Source organism: Gorilla gorilla, chromosome 5 (genome assembly GCF_029281585.2).
Source record: "Gorilla gorilla gorilla isolate KB3781 chromosome 5, NHGRI_mGorGor1-v2.1_pri, whole genome shotgun sequence".
NCBI classification, from domain to species: domain Eukaryota; kingdom Metazoa; phylum Chordata; class Mammalia; order Primates; family Hominidae; genus Gorilla; species Gorilla gorilla.
The window spans coordinates 104,199,810-104,216,976 of NC_073229.2; the positions used below are offsets into that span (position 1 = coordinate 104,199,810).

General features: G+C 45.3%; 1 protein-coding gene and 1 pseudogene across 1 annotated transcript; both read right to left on the reverse strand.

Moving 5' to 3' along the window:
• Positions 1–244: 244 nt before the first annotated feature.
• Positions 245–8,723, reverse strand: LOC101131829 (rho GTPase-activating protein 21-like). The gene is given in 5 exon segments (XM_055391975.2): positions 245–1,414; positions 1,416–2,382; positions 4,805–8,218; positions 8,221–8,266; positions 8,332–8,723. Coding segments are annotated over 5 exon segments (5,853 nt in total). The 5' UTR covers positions 8,599–8,723; the 3' UTR covers positions 245–255.
• A 32-nt stretch (positions 8,724–8,755) lies between these two features.
• Positions 8,756–16,873, reverse strand: LOC101132200 (adenylate kinase 4, mitochondrial-like; annotated as a pseudogene).
• Positions 16,874–17,167: the final 294 nt, after the last annotated feature.

The following is a 17,167-nucleotide window of genomic DNA, read 5'->3' on the forward strand; positions in this document are numbered from 1 at the left end:
TATGCTATGTAGTAAGTTGCAACAAATACCTTGCTCATTTGTATACAACTATCCGATATATTTTTAAATATATATATATATATATGTACTTCTGGCTGTAGTAATGCACTGTAAAGCTATTTCACAGTGCAAAATGATGAAACCAGCCCAAATGAAGGCTGCATAATAACAATTCTGATACAAGAAAATATTGACAGAGTTACTGGAACGTGTGACAGTAGTTTTTTTACTTGCTAGAGTGGACATACCCCCAGTTTAAAGACAGGGATGAAACTCTGCTTTATTGCCTGGGGTTTCAGATAGTTTATGAGGTTGGGCATTCGCTGCAGAACTAGCATTTTTGCTCACGTTCTGGAAGCTTTCTCCATTTATTTGGTCAGGTGACTGTGGTGGTATGGAAAGAAGGGGCCTGTTTGTTGAAGCCAAGGTGCTGGAAGAACTGCCTGTGTCGCAATGAAGAGACAAAGGTGTGTCGGTCGTGGCTATTTCTCGTGTGCTTGGGTTCTCTGTCTGGGGATCTCCGATTTCTCCTCTGCTAAGGTCAGAGGTACTGGTGCGTAGGCGTTCCCTGGCCAGCCAGTCTGAGATGGAAAGGTCCTGGGCTGAGCATTTTGGTTTTAATCGGTTTACAGCTGAAAGTTCAGATTCTCTCTCCCCGCTCTGCTCATGCACTTTCCAAAAATTCAAAACGCTGATTTCAGTAGCATCTCTGTGCCCTCCTAGTGTATGTCTGCGCCGGATGCTTTTCCTTTTAGCAGTCTCGGCATTCACTTTGTGATTCCCTACTCCAAACATGTCATCCGCAGGGGCTCTGGGTCTCAGTTTTAACCGATCTGCTGTTTTCGTTTTCCATGTGGGTTCCTGTTTTTCGGATTCGCCTCTGGTGGGTGTCAGTAAACTCCCAGTTGACTTTCCTTTTTTCATAACATCAAACACTTTAGTTAATGAAGGTGCTTCTTTCTCATTCTTGGCATCTCCTAGACTTCCACTATCTGACTTGAATCTAGCTGATTTTTTCCTGGAAAGAGTATCACATTCGATGAGTTTATGGGAACTGAAGAGCTGTCTCCGGCTATCTAAACTTGATGTTAAACTTCCCTCGGTGCAACTTAATTCACTTCCTTCAGAATTTCGCCGGCTGCTCTTAGTCACTTCTTGCAGTTTTCCTCAGAAAAGCCTCTGTGAAGTCAAGGCTGTGGGGAACACGGGAAACTCGCTCTCGCTGTCGGTTTCCACAGGCCGCCCTTTGCTGATGAGTTCGCTTCTCTCGTCATCTGCCTCGTCCCCCTTGCTCTCTGCCGCGGATTGCACCTCAGGGCTCAGTCGACTGGAGTCCAGGCTAGTCAAGTATGTAGCAGACGATGTGGTGGAATAATCTGAGGTGATGGTGCTGACGTTGGCCAAAAACTCGCTGTTTCGTTTCTGGACTGGTTGATTTCTTCACGGAAAACCTTGCCAGGGAGGCCTGGGAAGACGTGCTGAGCAAAGTGCCAGAGTCAGAGCCTGTCTCTTCAAGGTGGGAGGACTTCTGTGCCAGAAGTGACCTGGGGCTCTCTTTCAGGATGGCAAAGCGACAGCTGAGAGTTGGTGACTTGTTGTGTTTTGAGTTGTGTAGTGGTGAGGGTTCTTCGGAAGGCGTGCTCTCTTTTCCTAGTGATATCTTTTCATCTTTTGTCCTGCTGGGGTCTTTCCTAGTGCTGTTTTCTTTGGCAATGATGATCTTCTGTTTTCTGCCCAGTGTCTCACTTTCTTTTTTGGACTCCTCTTTAGTATCACTGTGACACTGTTCCACATTTTCTTTCTTAAAAAATACATTGTCCAGTTCATCTTCTGAGCTGCTAGGCTGTGCTTTTTCTTTTGGCTTCTTTCTCTTGTGACTAGCAGCTGCAAAGATGGAGGACACAAGCAGTTCCCTGCTATACTGACCCTTTCCAGATCTCCAAGAACCCTTAGATTTTGTTAAGTCACTAGTAGCTGAATCTGATACATCTCCTGGGGAGACTCCTGTCCTTCCAATGTTGGTGAGTAAATGATCTATGTTTGGCACTGGCTGGGAGTCTACTGTGCTTTCCTCCTGCACTGTTGTAAGAGGCTCTTCAGCACCTTCTTCTGTGAAAAACCAGTCATGGTGCTGGATGAGCATTTCTACGATCTTGTACTGGTCAGGCATGTGGGTGACCATGTGGGTCATGTTGTCTTCTGATGTTCGAACAACGGTGGGACCAAACACTATTGCTAGGTTTCTTGGTTCCATCTTATTTTTTTCTGAATTTTCTGCCACTGTCTTCAGATGAGCTGAAAGGAGCTTAAGTGTTTCATAATGATGTTCAGGCAAATCGTGAATTAGTCTTTTTAATGTTTTCAGATGATCTAGAGGATCTTTTTTTTTTTTTAGGAAAATTTGTTCATTTCCATTTATTGGCGATTGATTCAAATTGTTTTTTTTAAGCTGGGACTACAGGCACACAGCCCAGAACCCAGCATAATGTTACTTTTTTTTTTTTTTTAATTGATCATTCTTGGGTGTTTCTCGCAGAGGGGGATTTGGCAGGGTTACAGGACAATAGTGGAGGGAAGGTCAGCAGATAAACAAGTGAACAAAGTTCTCTGGTTTTCCTAGGCAGAGGACCCTGCGGCCTTCCGCAGTGTTTGTGTCCCTGGGTACTTGAGATTAGGGAGTGGTGATGGCTCTTAACGAGCATGCTGCCTTCAAGCATCTGTTTAACAAACCACATCTTGCACCGCCCTTAATCCATTCAACCCTGAGTGGATACAGCACATGTTTCAGAGAGCACAGGGTTGGGGGTAAGGTCACAGATCAACAGGATCCCAAGGCAGAAGAATTTTTTCTTAGTACAGAACAAAATGAAAAGTCTCCCATGTCTACCTCTTTCTACACAGACACGGCAACCATCCGATTTCTCAATCTTTTCCCCACCTTTCCCCCCTTTCTATTCCACAAAACCGCCATTGTCATCATGGCCCGTTCTCAACGAGCTGTTGGGTACACCTCCCAGACGGGGTGGTGGCCGGGCAGAGGGGCTCCTCACTTCCCAGTAGGGGCGGCCGGGCAGAGGCGCCCCTCACCTCCAGGACGGGGCGGCTGGCCGGGCAGGGGGCTGACCCCCCCCACCTCCCTCCTGGACGGGGCAGCTGGCCGGGCAGAGGGGCTCCTCACTTCCCAGTAGGGGCGGCCGGGCAGAGGCGCCCCTCGCCTCCCGGATGGGGCGGCTGGCCAGGCGGGGGGCTGACCCCCCCACCTCCCTCCCGGACGGGGCAGCTGGCCAGGCGGGGGCTGACACCCCCACCTCCCTCCCCGACGGGGCGGCTGGCCGGGCGGGGGGCTGACCCCCCCCACCTCCCTCCGGGACGGGGCAGCTGGCCGGGCGGGGGGCTGACCCCCCACCTCCCTCCCGGACGGGGCGGCTGGCCGGGCGGGGGGCTGACCCCCCCCACCTCCCTCCCGGACGGGGCGGCTGGCCGGGCGGGGGGCTGACCCCCCACCTCCCTCCCGGACGGAGCGGCTGACCGCGCAGAGGGGATCCTCACTTCCCAGTAGGGGCGGCCGGGCAGAGGCGCCCCTCACCTCCCGGAGGGGGCGGCTGGCCAGGTGGGGGGCTAACCCCCCCACCTCCCTCCCGGACGGGGCGGCTGGCCGGGCGGGGGGCTGACCCCCCCACCTCCCTCCCGGACGGGGCGGCTGGCCGGGCAGAGGGTCTCCTCACTTCCCAGTAGGGGCGGCCAGGCAGAGGCGCCCCTCACCTCCTGGACGGGGCGGCTGGCCAGGCGGGGGGCTAACCCCCCCACCTCCCTCCCGGACCGAGCGGCTGACCGGGCAGAGGGGCTCCTCACTTCCCAGTAGGGGCGGCCGGGCAGAGGCGCCCTCACCTCCCGGATGGGGCGGCCGGCCAGGCGGGGGGCTAACCTCCCCACCTCCCTCCCGGACGGGGCGGCTTGGCCAGGCGGGGGGCTGACCCCCCCACCTGCCTCCCCGACGAGGTGGCTGCCGGGCGGAGACCCTCCTCACTTCCCAGACGAGGTGGCTGCTGGGCGGAGGGGCTCCTCACTTCTCGGACGGGGCGGCTGCCGGTCGGAGGGGCTCCTCACTTCTCAGACGGGGCGGTTGCCAGGCAGAGGGTCTCCTCACTTCTCAGACGGGGCGGTCGGGCAGAGATGCTCCTCACTTCCCAGATGTGATGGCGGCCAGGAAGAGGCGCTCCTCGCTTCCTAGATGGGATGGCGGCCGGGCAGAGACGCTCCTCACTTTCCAGACTGGGCAGCCAGGCAGAGGGGCTCCTCACATCCCAGACGATGGGCGGCCAGGCGGAGACGCTCCTCACTTCCCAGACGGGGTGGCGGCCGGGCAGAGGCTGCAATCTTGGCACTTTGGGAGGCGGCTGGGAGGTGGAGGTTGTAGCAAGCAGGGATCACGCCACTGCACTCCAGCCTGGGCACCATTGAGCACTGAGTGAACGAGACTCCGTCTGCAATCCCGGCAACTCCAGAGGCCGAGGCTGGCAGATCACTCGCGGTTAGGAGCTGGAGACCAGCCCGGCCAACACAGCGAAACCCCGTCTCCACCAAAAAAATACGAAAACCAGTCAGGCGTGGCGGCACGCGCCTGCAATCCCAGGCACTCCGCAGGCTGAGGCAGGAGGATCAGGCAGGGAGGTTGCAGTGAGCTGAGATGGCAGCAGTACCGTCCAGCTTTGGCTCGGCATCAGAGGGAGACCGTGGAAAGAGAGGGAGAGGGAGACCGTGGGGAGAGGGAGAGGGAGAGGGAGAGGGAGAGGGAGAGGATCTTCTTTACGATTGGCTTCAATAAAATCAGCATATTTATCATTTGTGAAGAGAGGCTCAGGGAGTTTTCTGAAGAAAGATTTTAGTAAACTGCTTATCACATTCAAATCTCGCCATTTATCATCTTGCATATCAATATCAGCCATTCCCTTGTTGAGTTCTTCTTGCATACTTGAGATGGCTGCATTATTTCCAGGAGCTCTATAAATACCTGTATATTCAAGACCTCTTTCTTCAACTAATTTGCAACATATGTCAACTATTAATGGAATATACTGGTTAGTATGAGCTGGTGGGCAGTCATCTAGTCGGACGCCGAAAGTTCCTGTAGCAGTTGGCTTTTTCTCAAATGTCTTTCTCATGATACTTGGAATGCCTTTTCTCCATGTGCCTTTGTCTTTTGGGGGACTGGTATCATCTTTACTGAGAAGTTTCCTTTCCGACTCTTCCTTCGGAGAGTGTGGGCTTTGAGTCTTTGGCTCTGATTTAGCACCAAGCAAAGTTTGCCTGATGCTGAGACTCTGGCGAGGTGTTTTTGGCAACTTTTCTGCTTTGCTCATCAGGTTGTTGTATTCTTTTATTGCTCGACTAATTAGATCCCTGTTAGTGACTCCAGTGTCCTCTTCGTTTAGGTTGCTGCTCTCCTGGATCGTCTTGATCCAAGCTAACATATCATCTATGTCTTCAGCCTGAAACAGGCATTCACAGTCAGACGTGGTGAGTCGAAACACATTTTTCCTCTTGGTCTCACTGTAAGAGATGTCTGTCCAGCAAGCATTAACACTGATGGGCTGCTCTTCCTCAGACGGAGTCGTCTGCTCTCTTTTATCTTTGTACAGGTAAAGTGAATGACCCCAAAGGACAACATACATCTGTTTCCATGGCTGAATACTTCCACCAACTCGCTTGCCCTTATCGGTGACAAGGGGTCGGAAATGGAGCCACCCTTCCTTGGCAGCATCACTGAAGACCTCTGAGGAAGAATCTTTTCTGGACCCAGAGTCTTCTGATGACTTTTGGCTGTCTGCGATCTTGATTCCCTTCCGACTAGATACGTGCTTAAAGGACAATTTTGCATCTTCTCTGTAATCATCCAGACCCTCATCATATGATTTTGATCTTTCTGTCTTTGAGTTGGGCTGAGCATCCAGGCTAGGAGGGCCAACAGATTCGTGGTCATGTGAGAGCTGATGGCGAATTAATGGAGCTGAAGTTGTGAGGCTAGGAGGAACTGTTGCTATGGAGGGGACCTGAGAGGTAGAGGCTGATAGAACAGCAGAAGCAAGGATATGTGCAATATCATGATCAATGCTAGGGCTAGTTGGTTCATCTATAAATGGTATGGAAGTCAAAGAATCGCCAGGTGGACTGGTACTCGAGGCTTTTCTTTCCTCCATTCTTTTTATGTGGACCTCTCGACGTGCATCATTGGGCAGCCAGCAGGTAGTGTCTGACCAGGTCTCCTGGTCGTTTACTGCCAAGATGTAAGACTGATGCCTTAAAGGCTGCGGTGTCTGGCGTCCAGATGGAGGTTTTTCCCTTAGGATGACAGCTTCTTTATTATCTAAAGTATCTGATTGCTCAATTTCAGCCTCTTGTAAACTTAAATCTTGATTCCTTTGACTGACAGGTAGTTCTAAATCTGAAGTACCAGCGTTTTCACTCGACTGAGGGGCAGGCTTGGCAGAGGCTCCAGATAAAGAGGGGGACTTCCCAGTCTCCACTTGCTGATCGGGGGCACTGTCAGTCCTTACCCATGTCTGCTGATTCAACAGACTGTTCTGATGCAAGTGATTTACTGGTCTTTGGTCTTTGATAGAAACAAATGATTTCTGGCTAAATGATGGTTTTGTGACATGCGTGGAAGGAGCTTTCAGAGAATTACTTCGGACTTTCACAAGAGGTGACCTGTCTTGTGAAATACACCGAGGCAGTGACATTCCACAAGTAGTCTGAAAATTTCTGTTTGACTGCAGTGTTTTTAGATCTAGTGGAATTTTTTTAAACTGCGACACAGATCCCACTCCTCTACCACTCATTCGCCTGTTATCAGAATTAACAACGCTTGGAGCCACAGCAAAATTGGAACCTCGAAAAGATTTATGAATTTCTTGCTGCCTAGGTCTTTCATAAATAGCTCGTCTATCATCCTGTTCAGTAAACCCACTCCACTTGTAAGTCTGTTTTATCTCTCCATTGGAATCAGGTATTGGAGTTCCAGAATTGACATTTTCTAAGGTTTCATCCTGTCCCTCAATATAATCCCATGAACGAGTTCTATGATTACTAAAACTAACAGATGGAGACGTCAGTGCTCCTTGAGATGCACTTCTTGGACAATACTTCATTAGCACAGAATCTTCCAGTCTTTCTTGGGACACACTGCGTTGCCGTATCTGGACAGACTGGGGCACTCGATCATGAGAGGTGCTTCGATGTCGTCCCTGCAAAGTAGTGCGGTTGGGGACAACCTGGTTATAATCCGTCGTGCTTTGACATGCTGCTCTTAAACTATCTAATCTTTCTTGTATTGTCTGACAACCTATGTGCAATCGTCTGTTATCAATATACTCTTTGTAAGTTTTATAGTTTTTCCAGTCTATGTGCTGATGGGAATTTGGCGAATAGTGATTAACAGATACAGAGGGAGCCTCCACAGCTTGAGATCTGCTGCTTGAGATTCCATCAGAATGTCCACTGTAATTTCCAGATTTAAGTAAAATTCCAGAAGGTTCCAATGATCTGGAGCCTGCAGGCTGATGAATTAGATGAGTGGTGGGAATTGATAATGGTGGTGATGTGGTTCTTGACACTGTTTTTAAAGAGGTCTGCTCATTCACGCCATACCTCACTTCTTCAGTTCTATGTGAAGGACCTGTATGGTTGTTTCTATTGGATAACAAATCTACAACCTTCTCAGAAGGCACAATGACAGTCCTTACACTTTCATTGCAAACACACACTGCTGTGTTTGATTTTGCAACATCTGTTGGTGATGGAGGCACTTGTATTTCCATTCTATAGGCCCTACCAGGTTGTGTCAGTACTGGTGTACTGGTTTGCTGTTTGCTCAATGATGAGTCAGGAGGAGATATTTCAACTGGCTGTGCCATGGCTGATGGGGCAGATGGCAGCCAGGGATAGCAGATTGGTGGAGGTTCAGGTATATTGCGGGCATTGCCGCTATAAGCTTCGTTGCCTTTCAGGTAGGCATCTTGAGAATATGCCACTTGGAGAATGTCTTCATATTTTGGCATAACACTAAGTTCCAATGTTGTATCACTGTTTTGAATTAAAGCAATTACTTGGGAATAGGTTTTGCCAATAACACTTTCTCCATTGACTTTTATAATTCGGTCACCTGTACATAATCCAGCTTCAAAAGCAGGTCCTCCTTCTTTAACTTGCTTAACAAAATAGTATCCATTGGGTCCAAGTGGTTTCTTTGTTTTCCTTGAGGTGTTTCCTGTTTCCAAAGTAGTGGCTGAGAGACTGACCAGCTGCACAGAGCTTCCATCAATCTCAAAAGGCTCCTCTGTTTCCATTTTCTTCATCCTTATATGAAAATTGAATTGCAGACTCAGGGGGATAAACAATAAAACGTCTTAATGTAAAACCAAAGTCTTGAGATGTTCTTTTCAACATAACTGTTTTGGGACCTGGCCAGGAGAATGTTTCATCTTTGGACAGTGATACAGTTTCACTTTGTTCTTTTCCATCTTTATTTTTTTAGACCTTGCAGGCCTTGAACTTGTCACCATCTCCCTCAGGCAGACCAGTCCAATGCGTGGCCATCATTTCATTTCAAATGACAAAGAAGGGACAAATCCTTTGGAGTCCACATTGGAGGTGGGGGGGAATGCCACCACACACCCGAAGGGGAAGAATTCCACAAGCAGGCTCCCAGGAGGGGCAGGGCTGGTGAAACAGACAACGTACCAGGGAATAAATGTTTTCAGGAAGCGCCTTCAAATGCCTCGCTGATTTCTTGTGACTTCAACTGACTTCGCCTTCTTCTTCCATCTCTGGAGACTTCAAAACAAAGGCGACAGGTCTTCTTGGCAGCCAGTGTCGAGGCCAATTGCAGAAAGCAGTCCCCTTCTTCCCAGTGCCACTCCTGAGTCCTGGAAAAATCCGAATGCGTCGTGAAGGTTCGAGTGTCAGCTCCTAGAGAGATCCCTTCCCGCCCACTCGGGCCTGGAGGCCAAAGTGCAGTGGCGAGCTGAAGCAGGGACGCTGGCCAGGCGCCGGGCCGGCCGGGACACTGTAGGCCACAGTGTATTAGGTATTAAAAGTAATCTAGACATGATTTAAAGTATGTGGGAGGATATGCATAGGTTATATGCAAATACGATGCCATTTTATATAAGGGACTTTAGCATCTGCAGATTTTATTTGTAGAAGTCCTGGAACCAATCTCCCATGGATACCAAGGAATGATTATACATATATATGTATTATATATGTGTGTATATATACATATATATGTATTATATATAATACATATATGTACATATACACATGTATATCATATGTACATGTACATATATGTATACATATATAATATATAATACATATATGTACATATACACATGTATATCATATGTACATGTACATATATGTATACATATATAATATATAATACATATATGTACATATACACATGTATATTATATGTATATGTACATATATGTATACATATAATATATAATACATATATGTATATATGTTCACACAGTATACTGATATAGATGTGTATGTATATATGTGTATTTTTATTATACAATATGATTTCTATGATAAGCTCTTAAGTGTCAAAATTGAGCTTTAGCTGAACCTTTAAGTTTCACTCTCTTAATATGAAATAAATTTGAATCCTTTACAGAAAACCTAGAGATAAATACCAGTTTTTAAAAAGTCATGCTTGTTATTATGCATGTGTGCATCCCTTCATTATGCAAACATTTATTGACTCCAGAAATAGAATAAATGCTGTGATACAAAAATAAGACAGACAATATCTGTGTCCAGAAAGATAATGGGAGCACAGCAGGAGCTGATGGTAGAGTTGGGTGTAGAGTCCAGACATGAAGGACTGTGTATATCATGCTAAGGAGATGGTTCTTTTCCTGTCACCAATGGGGAATTTTTAAAGCCTTTGAAGCAGGATAGACACAAGATCTTGTCTCTATTTGTACTTTAAAATGTTCTAATTCTTTGAGAAAAATGGAATAGTGGAGATATAAACCAGTAGATTATTGCGAAAGGCCAGGAGGGAGGTAGTGAGAGCTTAAACTATGGCAGTGGATAAGGGATGGAGAGGAAAGGATAGATTAAGTAAATAAGTAAAATAAACAGAATGGTCACTGTAAGTGAAGAAGATGGAAAAGGGAAATGCCTAGGGCAGTTACTGGTTTCTAGCTGGGCATTGTGGGAGTGACATTTATGGGAAAAGGGAACACAGAAGACCAAAATGAAATAAGAATTCATATGTAAAAATAACTACCTCACATAAGTAGTTATGTGTGAAAGTAGAAATACTGTCACTTATCATCATTATTTAAAAGTCAAGGTCCTGAAAATAACACTTTACACTTAATTTGACTGTAAGAGAGTGTATAATATTTCTTTAGTCAGGCTATGTGTTTTGCCTTTATATTCTTGGACACGAATATATTGTTGAAGTCAGAAGTTGAGGCTGAAAAATGGCTTGAGTCCAACGCTTCTGAATTTCAGCGTGCTATGCTGGTGTCTATGCTGGTTACTATCAATATGGTGATCACTGGGTCTGGTAATGCACCAAACTACTGAAAGTGCAACTGGTTAGTTAGAAGTAATAGAATTCCTCACTGCCCCCCGCTCCACCCACCCACCCACACACAAACTTAATGATTTAAAGCTTTGCCAGTCAACCATTTTGCAAATGTACGTTATACAAAAAATCCAAGTTGAATAAATGTATGAATGGCCAATACAAAAAAAGATAGTAATGGCTAAAATGTATTGAGCCCCTACTATATGCCAGGTGCTATTCTAAATATTCTCAATTAACCTTCACAAGTCATGGAGTTAATGACTACTATACTACTCATTTTGAAGATGGGGAAACTGAATCACAAGCTTACCCAAGGCCATCTGCAAGTAGGTTCAAGCTAGTATAATATAATACCAGATCCTGAACTCTTAACCGTTATACTAAAATGTAGTGAATAATGACGTCCTAATAAAGAGTAAAAAGGGGTTGAAGTGCCCAGCTGTTATTGTTTTGGGGTCTATCTCTCTCTTTAGATCTGATAATATTTGCTTTATGTATCTAGGTGCTCTGATGTTGGGTGCATATATATTTACAATTGTTATATTCTCTTGCTGAATTTATCCCTTTATCATCTTTTAAACTTCATTGTCTCTTTTTAGAGTTTTTGACTTAAAATTATTTTATCTGAAATAAGTATAGCTACTCCTGCTTGTTTTTGGTTTCTGTTTGCATAGGCTATCCTTTTCCATCTCTTTCACATTAGGTTTATATGTGTCTTTCCAGATGAAGTGAATTTCTTGTAGGCAGCACACAGTTGAGTCATTTTATATCTTTAAGGTGGGGAATGTAATTAATTTACATTCAAGGTCGTTATTGATAGGTGAAGATTCATGTCACTATATTAATTGTTTTCCAGTTGTCTTGCATATCCTTTGTTCCTTTCTTCCTTGTTTATCATTGTGGTTTAGTGGTTTTCTGTAGTGATAGGGTTTCATTATTTTCTCTTTCTCTTTGTATATCTGCTCTACCACTGAGTTTTATACTTTTGCGTGGTTTCATGATAGCCATCTTTTCACTTTAAGATGTAGGACTCGCTTACGGATTTTTGCAAGACTAGGATAGTGGTGATAAATTCCCTCAGTTTTTGCTTGTCTGGAAAAGGCTTTATTTCTCTCATGTCTGAAAGGTAGCTTTGCTGAGTATAGTGTTGTTGACTGGCAGGTTTTTCTCCTTTCAGCACTTCAAATAATTCATCAAATAATTCATTTTCTTCTAGTCTGTAAGGGTACTGCAAAGAAATATGCGTTAGTCTAATGGGGATTCCTTTATGTGTGACTCAATGCTTTTATCTTGATGTTTTTAGAATTCTCTTTGTCTTTGACTTTTGATAGTTTGACTATAAAGTGCCACAGGGAGTCGATTTTTAGACTGAATCTTTTTGGAGACCTTTGAACTCCTAGATCTGGATATCCATATATCTCCCCAGCTTGGAATAATTTTAGCTATTATTTTATTAAATAGGTTTTTCTACACCATTTTCCTTCTCTTTTCCATCTGGAACTCCCATAAATGAGAACATTTGTTCACTTAATGGGGGGTGCTATAAGTCTTGTAGCCTTTCTTTACTCTCTTTCATTCTTATTTCCTTTATTTTTTCTGGCTGGGTAATTTCAGATAACCTATCTTCAAGTTCAGAGATCTTTTTTTTTTTTTTTTGAGACGGAATCTTGCTCTGTTGCCCAGGCTGGAGTGCAGTGGCACAATCTCGGCTCACTGCAACCTCTGCCTCCTGAGTTCAAGCGATTCTCCTGCCTCAGCCCCCCGAGCAGTTGGGACTACAGGCACATGCCACATGCCCACCTAATTTTTGTATTTTTAGTAGAGACAGGGTTTCACTATATTGGCCAGGATGGTCTTGAACTCCTGACCTCGTGATCCATCCACCTCAGCCTCCCAAAGTGCTGGGATTACAGGCATAAGCCACTGCTCCAGGCCTAAGTTCAGAGATTCTTTTATTGGCTTGATCAAGGCTGCTGTTGAAGCTCTCTATTATTTCTTCAATTCATAGAAATCATTAGCTGCAGTATTTCTCTTGGCTTTTTCAATGATTTTTATCTCTTTGTTGAATGTATCATTTGTATCATAAATTTTTTTCTGATTTTGTTGAATTGCCCGTCTGTATTTTCTTGTATCTCATTGAGTTTTCTTAAGATCACTATTTTGAATTTCTTTTCCAGCAGTTTGTTGATTTCACTTTCACTGGGTCTGTAACCAGATAGTTATTATATTTCTTTGGTGGTATCAGATTTTTCTTGCTTTTTAATGTTGTGTGTGTGTGCTCCTATGTTGATGTCTGTGCATCTGGTGGAAAAATCACCTCTTTCAAAACTTCTAGAGTGGATCTTGTAGAGAAAAACTTTCATCTGCAGTTGGGTTTTGGTGTGCCAGTTTGGAAGGATGTAGTGATTCTATTTTCAGACAGGTACAGTGCAGTCAAGAACACTATACCCAGCAAAGCTGCCCTTCAATAGCTTCTGCAGCTGTTCAAAGTCAACAATAACTGTGAGCACCTCAGTAGCATAAGCTGTAGAAGTTTGTGGGATGGCAGTGGCAGTGTAGGTTGTTAATAGCTCCTCAGTGTCAAGGGCTTTTGAAGTCCTCCTTGTTTTCCCTACAATGAAGAGACTTAGAGGAGGGAATCCTTCTTGATATCAAGTGTGACATGGCTTACTATTAATAGCAACTTCAGTGGCATTGGATTCCAGGTGCAGGTGCTTGAGGCAGCTGTGGGGCCAGGATCCTAGGTTCAGAGTCTCACAAACCTATTGTGATACCTGGGTCTTGGGGTGCAGGTTCATTCTCTGTAGCAGAGTTGGAAGACCAGGTAGCCTATAGGACCAGAATCTATGACTCTGAGGCACAACCTAGCACTGCTCATGGAACTGGATTGTAGCTATAATTCCTATCTTTTGGGGGCAGGGCACAGCACTGGCCCACCTCCAGGGAAGAAGGGGTGCTGTGGATGTTTGGGCCTTTGGAGCAGGGTATGGCTGCAATTTGGGTGTCTGACCCAATAAGGCTCAGTGTGTCAACTTGGGTCCCAGGGGATGAGGCACCATATAGTGACTCTAGACTCTGGAATGGTGGGGCTCAGCAGTATCCTGACTCTATGAGGCTACATGCAGTGGCAGCAGGTACCCTAAAATGGAGGAGCACAGCTATCATTTGGGCCCTGGGGTATAGGGAAGAAATGGCACAGCAATGATTCTTCTTTCTAAGGAGAACAGTATTTCAGCAGCTCAGACACTAGAGAACTAATTATGCTCCAGGGAAGCAGGGTCCTAGAGTTTGGGCAAGGTTTCTGAGTTCACTCACTGCTCTGTTTCCCTGGGATGTGGTTTGTGCTATGTCAGCTCAGCCCTGAGATGTGCAGCTGCTAACAGCTTGGCAAGGCACCACTTCCCCAGGGGGCAACGTGCTGTTTCAGATCAGGCCCAGGTGGTGTGACTGTTTTGGGCAGCCCAAGCACCACTTCCCTGAGATGCATGGCACTGCTTTAGCTTAGATAGTGGAGTGTGTGACTGCTGTGGGTGGCCAAGACACTGTTTCTTGGGATGCAAGGAGCTGCAACAACTTAGGCACTGGGGAGGTGGGGCTCCTTTGAGTGGCCAAGGTACTGCTTTCCCAGGAGAAAGAGTTCCGCTTTGGCTACAGCTCAAGGAGGAGGAAGGAGCAGGTGGAGCAGCTCCACATCTGCTTGGTCTCACAGGAAAAAGTGTAACAGCTGCTCACAGCTTGACATGGGGATGTCAGGCCACCGGCCTAGGGTGGTTCGGTGGTAGCTTAGTCTCAGGGGTGAGAAGAAGCCATGGCTATTTGTCTTTGGAGAAAGACACACTTCTGTAGTAGTTCCAGTTCCAAGATGGCACAGCACAGGAGCCACTGGCCACAGGGGGCAGGGACAGGGTTAGCGCCTTCTCTGGAGACAGCATAGGTATATAGACCCCAGGAAGCTCCCTCAGCTGGACTTAGTGCCGGTGAGGACTGTAGGGGACCAAGGTCTGTAGGTTTCCAAGGTGTTGATGGGTGTTCCTGGGATCATCTTCATCTCTAACTGATGAAGATGAGTCAAGTCCTGGTGAATACTATGAAGTATTTGTCTGTAACCTTTGTGTTACGTTTAGTCCTCTTCACTGTCAAACTCTCCCTTTTCCCTCAGCTTCCTTAACTCTTCCTCATTTTCTAAGGCTCTCTCTCAATTCAATCAAAGATCTGAGATCATCATTTACATTTTAAAACTCATTTATATTAGCATATTAATTCTCCTAGATTTAATCCCTTTTTATATTTCAATAAATGATTTATTAATGTTACATTCCAATGAGTGACAAAATATTTGTATCTAATTCTAGACATTGAGAGTTAGATTCTAGATTGAATCGTTGGAATAGAAGAAAAATAACGATTTTGTTTTCTCATAATTGTAAAACTGTCGTCTTAGTCTAGGCACAGCTAGTGCAACATTTTCTTCAATCTCACAGGCTCCATTCCCTTTACTACTTGTAATACACTTGGGGCACTCACAGGAGAAAGACACTGTCAACATCAGTAGTTAGCAACATTTCCAAAATGCATTTTGTTGTCTTAAAAGTTATGCTGTTATTTCAGTAATCTCATACAGTCTTATTTACTTCTGTGCATAAGATATGAGTTCTCAACATTCATGTAGGTGAATATTTCCCATATTTTTTGAGGATTCCTAAAAGACTTCAGGAGGTTCCCAAAATAATTTCAAGTGTTTAATTTTTTCACAATAAAAGAAAGGAGCAATGTCAATCCGTGAGAGTCAGACCAGCAGCTTAAGTAAGACCCTCTTCATAGCGCAGTTTCTGGTGCATGAAGAGACTCAATTAGCCTTCTTGCTCTCAGTTCTTAGAAGAATTTGAGAGGAATAAGAGCAATAACTACCTGTATCATTTCATAGCCTAAGAACAGAGAAAATAGATGTCAAAAAAATAGATGTTAAAAAAACAGAAGCCAATTTCTTTCATCCTAGGATGTCTGAAAAGGAGAGATTCTATGGAGCATGGGTGCAGAAAAGAAGGAGTTATGCCTATGAGAAAAAATAAACTCTGGACACAATCACTCAAGGCCAGAGAAACAACCACTAAGAGCAATTAGCATCAGTTTTATTGTCACCAGGAGGGCACATACCTGAGAACCTGGGACAAAGCCTGGGATAGAGCCTTTAGCATTCTTAGGCTTACTGGTGCTGTGGTTCAACAGTCTCTGACGGAATGGAGAGAACCAGAGACCACCACCATCATGTGTAAAAAGGATACTATTGCAACAACAAGGCTACAAAAATCAGCTAGAGTTTAGGTTGTACACCATTTGAAATCCACCTGTACCCATTTGAATCCACTTGCTTTCTTGTGAAGGGCTTGAGAAGTGCAGAGACACCTTAAACATGTGAAGGTGACTCTTTTGAAAGGCAGAAGAGGAATTCTTCATGAACTCTTTCTACTCATTAGTTTTCCTATCACTTCACCATTAAAACTAGAAAAGAAGCTGCAAGCTATCTCAGCTAGCTTCTTATTTGGACACAATACCAATACTATAGACACAATTGAATGAATGACTAAATCTTCCTGATTCTTCCATTGCACAGGGTCAATATGTGTCTTTGACTAAATAGCTGTGATCTTGTTCAAAAAAAGCATGTAAACACAGGGCTTGATTTTGTTAGCCTCTATCCCAGAAAATTGGTGGATCACTCCTTGGCTTTTGTATAATTCAGTGACTGGCTTTGCCACATCCTTGTACTGTCTTAGCCTTGCAGCACCTGCTTTGGGTTTATCATCCTCATGCTGGGCTAATGGTTCACCAGCGATGTCATCAATTCCACATACACGAGGTGGATTAAATTCCAGGTTATATATCCTTCCACTAGGAGAGGATCTTTAAGTGTTTCAAATGGAATGTTTAACCTGATCACTAGATTCACTTCACAGATTTTGTCCAGGACATCAGCTTGCCCTAATGTCCTAGGAAAGCCATCTAGGAGGCAGTGCTGCCACATTTATTCTCTAACTCCAACATCATTAGGCATGTGATCACAGGTCTGGAACCAAAAGACCTTTCTCTGTGTACTGCTTGGCCATGTCACCAACTCCGGTGTTGGCCTTGACGTTCTCCCGCAAGCAGTGGCTACTAGAGAAATGTCGGAGGCCTAAGTTCTGGGCAATCCTCTTGCACAAGGTGTCCTTGTCCTAGGCAAGCAGCAAGAGGATGACCGCACAGGAGTCTGGAAGCCATTGCCTTTGCTAGGAGGGGGTGGCCAAATGCACAGCCCAGATAGCAGTCCCAGAGGGAGCTCCGGAGAGTTTTGTTTCTTGGCTTCTACCTCTGGCACCTTCTGCTCACACTGGGACTTGCCAGCCATCCACCCTTTGGCTGGAGGCAGAACTCCAGGAGGCCACCAACAGACCCTGCAGAGTGACCTTTTATTTTCAATTCTTAAAGACATTTCAGAAAATTAGGGCAGGTATGGTAGGTAATTTTGTAAGAGTAGACATGCCTTTTTCTTAGGCATAAAATCACACTGTAGGA